The sequence below is a fragment of the Bison bison genome, unplaced genomic scaffold (genome assembly GCF_000754665.1).
Source record: "Bison bison bison isolate TAMUID 2011002044 unplaced genomic scaffold, Bison_UMD1.0 scf7180017864213, whole genome shotgun sequence".
NCBI lineage: Eukaryota > Metazoa > Chordata > Mammalia > Artiodactyla > Bovidae > Bison > Bison bison.
In genome coordinates, this window is record NW_011494785.1 from 11114586 (window position 1) to 11122134 (window position 7549).

Consider the following 7549-nt stretch of genomic DNA (forward strand, 5'->3'; position numbering starts at 1 on the left):
CACTAACCGCACCCACCACTAACCAGCGCCCGCCACGTCCGAGTGTTGGCGCGGGGAGCCACGTGGGCTCTTGGGCACTGCTGGTGGAGAAAAGCATGGACACAACCACCTTGGAAAATGGTTTGGGATTATTTGGTAACGCTGAAGATACACGCATCCTACGGTCCAACAGTTCCACTCCTAGGAGTCCACCTGCCGAAAGGCTTGCACACAGGCATCAGAACTGAGTCAGGATATCTGTAGCAGCATGCTCATAACAGTCAGAAACTGCAAAGATCCCACGTACCCACTTACTGCAGACGCGAAACAGAAATCCGGGTGTATTTATACAAGAAAGTACCATTCGTATAAATGAACAGACTGCTGCTGTACGCGAGAGGGATAACCTCAGAAACACAAAGCTAAGCAATGAGAAAACAAATAAGAATGTGTTATTATTGAGTACAATTCCATTAAAAATTTTTAAAAATACACAAACCCAGAAATTTTTATTACTTAGGAATACCAACATCTGTGGTATAGAAACACAAAAGACTGCTCAACAGAGAATTCAGGAGAGCAGCTAACCTGAGCAGGGGGAGGCCAGGGGTGGGGAAGTAGAGCGTATGGGAAACGCACAGCAACACTAAGGATTTCTTTCTTAAACACAGAAGCATTTATACATAGGTTACTTGCATTTTTATTTTAAATAGATTTAATAAGTAGTCTTTTGCGTCTACTCAATATTTAATCACGTTAAAGGATTCCAAAATATTACATGTGAAGCTGCTGTCTTCGTTGTGATAATATTTCTAGGAATGCCTTTCAGTTACTGAAACATCACCATGTACGAATGCCTTCGCCGCCCTGGCCAGGACAGCTGACTGCCCCTGGACGAACAGCTGGTGTCTCCAGGGCTGCCTAACCATCCTGACTGGCACCAGGAGATGATAAAAGTTGGTGGTCAGGCTTCCCTGGTGGCTTGGATGTAAACAATCCACCTGCCAGTGCAGGAGACATGGGTTCAACCCCTGGTCTGGGAAGATCCCACTTGCCACAGAGCAACTAAGCCCGTGCGCTACAACTGCTGAGCCCACACGCTGCCACTACTGAAACCCTTGCGGCCCGGAGCCCGGGCTCCGCAGTGAGGAGCCCCTGCGACGAGAAGCCCATGTTCCGCAGCACAGCACAGTCGCGGCAACCGGGGAAAGCCACATGCAGCGGCGAAGCCCTAGCACAGCCAGCGACAGCACAGAATAAACCGAGTCTGTTAAGAACTCACAATTGCATATCTTGAAGAAGTAGCTCAAGCTCCGTGGCTTAATGGGGACCAAGTGTGAAGGTCTAAGTGTTAGTTGCACAGCCGTGTCCGACTGTACCTCACCAGGCTCCTCTGTCCGTGGGATTCTCCAGGCAAGAATACTCGAGTGGGTAGTCATTCCCTTCCCCAGGGGATCTCCCCAACTCAGGGATCGAACTCAGGTCTCCTGCATCGAAGGCAGATTCTTTACCATCTGAGCCACCAGGGAAGCCCCAGTGGGAACCAAAAAGCTCTGTAATTCTCTGCATCAGGCTAAGATGCTAGTTCAATCAATTCTTGGTTCAACAGCCTGACCCTAACAGCAGGAAGAGCTCTCATCTCCCCTTAGCAGGGGCTGAGGAAACACCCACCACACCCCAGGCTGGGGTAGGTCACGGCTGTCAGACACCAGACACACGAGGCCGTCCCAGGCTTCCCAGAGCCTGCAGCTCTGCGGGAGACCAGCCGGTCACAGACAAACAGATAACACCACAGGGCGGTCGGGACAGGTGCCCAGGGAACCTTGTTTAGGTTGGTGTTAAAATGTTTTACCCAGGATGGGAAGAAACCATGGGATCTACAGACTACATCTGGCCCCCGACTTTTAATAAAGTATTCTTGGGAAGAAGTTTCCCATCACAAAGGAAGAAATACAAATATTTAAAAAGCAAACAAGTCATCAGGGCTCTCAGCCCTGCTGCCATATGCTCCGCTTTTTTGAGCTTACAGCTTAACATTAAAATAACAGGCTCGCATTCCTCAAATATCTCTACTGCTGTTCCTTACTTCCACTACTTGAAAAGGCTGTCAGCTGCTGTCACTTGGAGGCATTGCCATATTAGCCACCACTGTTTACTGCCTGCACTGCTGCGCGTCTATTAGTGTAATAAGCCTGCTCCTCTCTTGGATGACACCCCAGGCTGTCTACGCGAGAGCCTCAGGCTGGAGTCTGACTTCTAACAAAGGTGCTGAGGGTGGGAGGCAGGAGTGGCCACTTTTTAAATATTGATGAGAGAAATGGAATTCAGTTGAATCAGGCTAAACTTTACTGATGGGCTGCGTGTTTTTTAAAATGTTTCAACCACTTTATGGTTCCATGGGCTAACCAGCCTTGGATAAAATTCAGACATGTCCTCAGAGAGCAAAAGAGCAAGCTTGAGACCTGCAAGAAGTCAAACACGGAGGCAAAACTCTTTAATCCACTCTGCATGAATAGCTGAACCCACAGAAGAAACCTCCAGTCAGAGGCTTCCTGGATTATAATGAGAATTTTCTCGATGGGGAGAAGAGAAATGCCCTTTTCACTTGAAGACAAAGAAATGTTTGTAATGGAAATGTGTGAACCAATTTTCCAAGGGGAGTTGCTGAAATGCACTGATTAAAACCACAGTGAGGGGAGGAGGCAGAGAAATAAAGCCAAAGCTGAGCCACTTAAAATCTGTGTCGTTTCTGAAAGTGGGGAGAGCTAGCCAACCTTTCTTCCCCTGCCCGGGCCGCCCTGCCTGCTGCTGACCACACCTTTCTTCCCCTGCCCGGGCGCCCTGCCCGCTGCTGACCCTGCATTAGAGAGTTCGAGCCGCCGGCCCGGAGGACTGCCCACTGCTTCTGCCCACTGTGTGCTGGTTACCAAGCTACTCCACCGAGGACAAAATGGGAACCGAGCAACCCCAAAGACAATGTCCTTCCCAACAAAGCCTGGTCACCGCCCTGGATTCAGGGATTCAGAGGGAAGAGGTGAAGATACGCAGACAATTCCAGCACACAGCAGTCTGTAATGACATTTCTTAGCTTACATACAAATATTGTTGATTGATTTAAGGAATTCCGTTTCCAAGAGAATAAAACTTAAGACACAAAGGGGTCAGGTATCCTGATCAAAGCTGCCTAAAGTATAGCGATCACCTGGAATCCGTGCGAGTCCTTGGTGACGGAGGACAAACGAGCTACGAAGCAACGGCTCCCACATTCCAGTCACTGGCGTTCATTCAACGTCACTTTTGCCATATCCACATATATTAATATTTTCCTTTAAATTCACCTTAAAACAACTCATTAAAAATTTTTAGTCTCCCTCTGAGCAATCGTTTCTATGAAATCACACTTTGATATGCAGCTGTATTTTTTCTAATGTTCATTTAAAAATGCATAACTGTTAAAATGAAACAGTTCATCCATAATGAATTTCAAATCATCTTGTATACCTCAAGGGTACACACTGGAAAAAAAGGATAAAGTATTTCAACTCAGGTTGATTTGAGAGACTGTTTCTAAATATCATAAAAAAATAAGAGTAAAGAGGATTTTGTACTATTTACCACCAGGATGTTCATGAAGGACTTGGATAGATTGAAGAGATAAATTTCACACCTTCTGTATAAGGAAAAATAAGTAAGTCCGGGATCACTTACATGAAATTTTCTGGATATTCGCTCAGGGCCATGTCGATGATATTCAGAGCATCATGGTAATGCTTCTGCGCTGAGAGCAGGAGGGCGAGGAGGTGCAGGGAGTTGGCATCATCGCCTTGAAGTTGAAGAGCTTGGCGGACATACCCCAGAGCCTCTGGGATCTGGTTTAAAATAAAACCCAGAAGAATTCTCAGACACACGCACACACCCAGCCACCATTTCAGGATCTGAAAGTCATAGTATTAGTTGCTCAGTTGTGTCCGACTCTTTGCGACCCCGTGGACTGTAGCTGCCAGGCTCCTCCGTCCATGGGATTCTCCAGGCAGGAAGACTGGAACTGGTTGCCATGCCCTCCTCCAGGGGATCTTCCCAACCCAGGGATCGAACCCAGGTCTCACACACTGCAGGCGGATTCTAATCATCTGAGCCCCCAGGGACACCTCTGATCCTCTGTAAATGTCAGGAGTTGTTTCACGATGTGTCACATTCAGATTTTAAGCCATATTTATGGCCGCCCCAGGATATTAACCACAAACACGAAGACAGAGGCCCCGTTCAAGTGACGGCATGACTAATAAAGTGATACAAGAGACTCTGTTTCTCAGTATAACTGCCAGTCCCAGATCTTCTGTCGCTTCCTAAATAAACAGTTTCTCTCTTTTCCCACACAACTGGTTTACTTTTGATTATGCCCAAGATAATTTCACTCTAAATGGAGACATAACAAATTGCCAAAAGTTTTTAAACTGCCTTAGCTGAACAGTTCCCATTTTTTTTTAAGTAGCGCTGAAATGAAAGTACTTAGTAAGTTTCAAAACTTTAAACAGAGCTTTCCAAACGATCAGACACCTGTGATTCTTCTCAAGTTCCTTTGTCCTGGGTCTCTATTAGACATCAAGGAGAAACCCAAACAAACAAAACGCTCACACCTTTCCAAATGACAATTCAAAATAACACCACACAAGAAACAAACTGCGAGGCCACGCACAAAGCAGGTGTATCCAAGTGTAAGTAGGACCAGATACAACTTTAACCTTTAAAATCTGACAGCTGTCAAGACTTTCTTCAAAATCACCCAATACAAGCGTTGATTAAATGCATACATAACGGATATTTGAACACCAGAGTTTCCATACGGGTTTGACAGTATTCACCTGCCAGGCAGGAGACCTGGGTTCGATCCCTGGGTGGGGAAGATCCCCTGGAGGAGGAAATGGCGACCCACTCCAGTGTTCTTGCCTGGAGAATCCCATGGATGGAGGAGCCTGGCGGGCTGCAGTCTACGGGGTCACAGAGTCAGACACGACTGAGCACAGCAGCAGCGGCAGTGGAGAGCGGGGCCTGGGGCCGGATTTCAGAGCAGGCTCAAGATAGGCCTTCTTAGCGCGCGGCCGAGGATGCCGCCTGCCTGCCCCCTCCGACCCCGTCCCGGGCTGGACCCCTCTGCTCTCCTGCTTCCTCCCAGCCCCCGTGACCACACTCCTTAGCAGGGAGCCGTGACTTCCATCTGTCCCTACGTCTATTTGTTTTCCTCTCTGAAGTTCCCTTTTGGATGAATATAAGGTAAAAATGCTGGTTTAGAGAGGCGTTCTGCTTCTGAGCCCTAGAATCCCAGCTATCACAGCGGGCACCTATCGTCTCACGGGGGTGAGGGGCGGGTCTGCAGTCCAGAGAGGAGACGTGCCTCGGGCGAGTCCCCCAGCCGCGTGCGGAGACCAGAGTGGCTCTACATCCAGTTCCTCCCCCGCAACCTCCTCCGGGTCAGACAGCAATGGCTCTAAGGACAAGGGGGCTTCCTTATGGCTCAGCTGGTAAAGAATCCACCTGCAGTGCAGGAGACCCCAGTTAGATTCCTGGGTCGGGAAGATCTGCTGGAGAAGGGAAAGGTTACCCACTCCAGTATTCTGGGGCTTCCTTGGTGGCTCAGCTGGTAAAGAATCCGCCTGCAATGCAGGAGACCTGGGCTCGATCCCTGGGTTGGGAACATCCCCTGGAGAAGGGAAAGGCTACCCACTCCAGTATTCCAACCTGGAGAATTCCAGGGACTGTACAGTGCACAGGGTCACAAAGAGTCAGACACGACTGAGCAGCTTTCACTTTCATTTTGCTTTCACTAAGGACGAGGGTCCCTCCCCATCGCCCTGCCTGCCTGGGGGGCAGGCACATGACACAGAGTCCTGCTGGGGGCCTCCGGAGGCCCCCGAGGCACCCACAGAGCTCCAGCAACTCCTCCCCTCCCTGGGGACAGCCTACTGCGCAGACAGCACTCAACCTGGTATCTAGAGAGAGTCAAAAAGGCAGGTATACTCGCGATGTCTGGGGAGGTCCAACCCAATCAAGAAAAAATGGATACAGGGTTCAAAGTGGTGCTCTCAGAGGCTAGACTGACCTGAAGGAATTCCGGTTGGTTCCTTCATTCACCCAGTATTAGTGAGTGCCTACCACATGCTTATTTAACTTCTATGCAGAGTACATCATGAGGAATGCTGGGCTGGATGAAGCACAAGCTGGAATCAAGATTGCCGGGAGAAATATCAATAACCTCAGATATGCAGATGACACCACCCTTATGGCAGAAAGTGAAGAGGAACTAAAAAGCCTCTTGATGAAAGTGAAAGAGGAGAATGAAAAAGTTGGCCTAAAGCTCAACATTCAGAAAGCTAAGATCATAGCATCTGGTCTCATCACTTCATGGGAAATAGATGGGGAAACAGTGGAAACAATGTCAGACTTTATTTTTGGGGGCTCCAAAATCACTGCAGATGGTGATTGCAGCCATGAAATTAAAAGACACTTACTCCTTGGAAGAAAAGTTATGACCAACCTAGATAGCATATTGAAAAGCAGAGACATGACTTTGCCAACAAAGGTCCGTCTAGTCAGGGCTATGGTTTTTCCAGTAGTCATGTATAGATGTGAGAGTTGGACTGTGAAGAAAGCTGAGCGCCAAGAATTGATGCTTTTGAACTGTGGTGTTGGAGAAGACTCTTGAGAGTCCCTTGGACTGCAAGGAGATCCAACCAGTCCATTCTGAAGGAGATCAGTCCTGGGTGTTCATTGGAAGGACTGATGCTGAAGCTGAAACTCCAATACTTTGTCCACCTCATGTGAAGAGTTGACTCATTGGAAAAGACTCTGATGCTGGGAGGGATCTGGGGGCAGGAGGAGAAGGGGAGGACAGAAGATGAGATGGCTGGATGGCATCACCAACTCGATGGACAACATGAGTTTGAGTGGACTCCAGGAGTTGGTGATGGACAGGGAGGCCTGGCATGCTGCGATTCATGGGGTTGCAGAGTTGGATAGGACTGAGTGACTGAACTGAACTGACCACGTGCCAGACAGTGCGCCAGCTGCCAGGGCAAAGCAGTGATGGTGACAGACGGGGGTTCCTGCCCTTGGGGAACCTGAAGTCTAGAGAGAAAGACAGCGAACAGGAGCACAGGGCAGGAGGGAGGAGCGGAGTAGGGAGCCGGGTGAAGGGGCTTCACGGAGGAGGCGGGAGGAGGTCCTGGCACCGAGGGAGGTTGGGTGGTGGGTCACCAGCCCACAGCTCTCGCTGCAGCAGCGCGTGGTCAGGCCAGCGGTGAGCCGCGCGAGGCCAGGCGGCAGGACCTGGACACGGACGGGGTCTCTTGGTTCCCACGGTCCCCGGCCCCTAACGGGAGCCGCCTAGCATCCTTTGCCAGGCTCCAGGAGGTCAGATGCGTGGGCACAGCCTGGCCTGTGGAAGGGCGTGTCTGGGGAGCTGACCCTTGAGTCACCCTCCAGCGGGCGCGCGGGAATGTGCTGGGGTCACCACCAGCGTCTCTCACTGGTGGGCCGGCGGGCATGGGGCCAGAGTCCCCAGGACCGCTGGGAG

The 7549-nt window shown here is 49.8% G+C and overlaps 1 protein-coding gene across 1 annotated transcript in view; it reads right to left on the minus strand.

Annotated features, from left to right (window-relative positions):
• TTC7B (tetratricopeptide repeat domain 7B) overlaps positions 1-7549 on the minus strand; it is a 248432-nt gene that overhangs the window by 77790 nt on the left and 163093 nt on the right. The window contains 1 exon segment of the mRNA XM_010845240.1: positions 3688-3848. Coding sequence (XP_010843542.1) covers positions 3688-3848 — 161 coding nt within the window.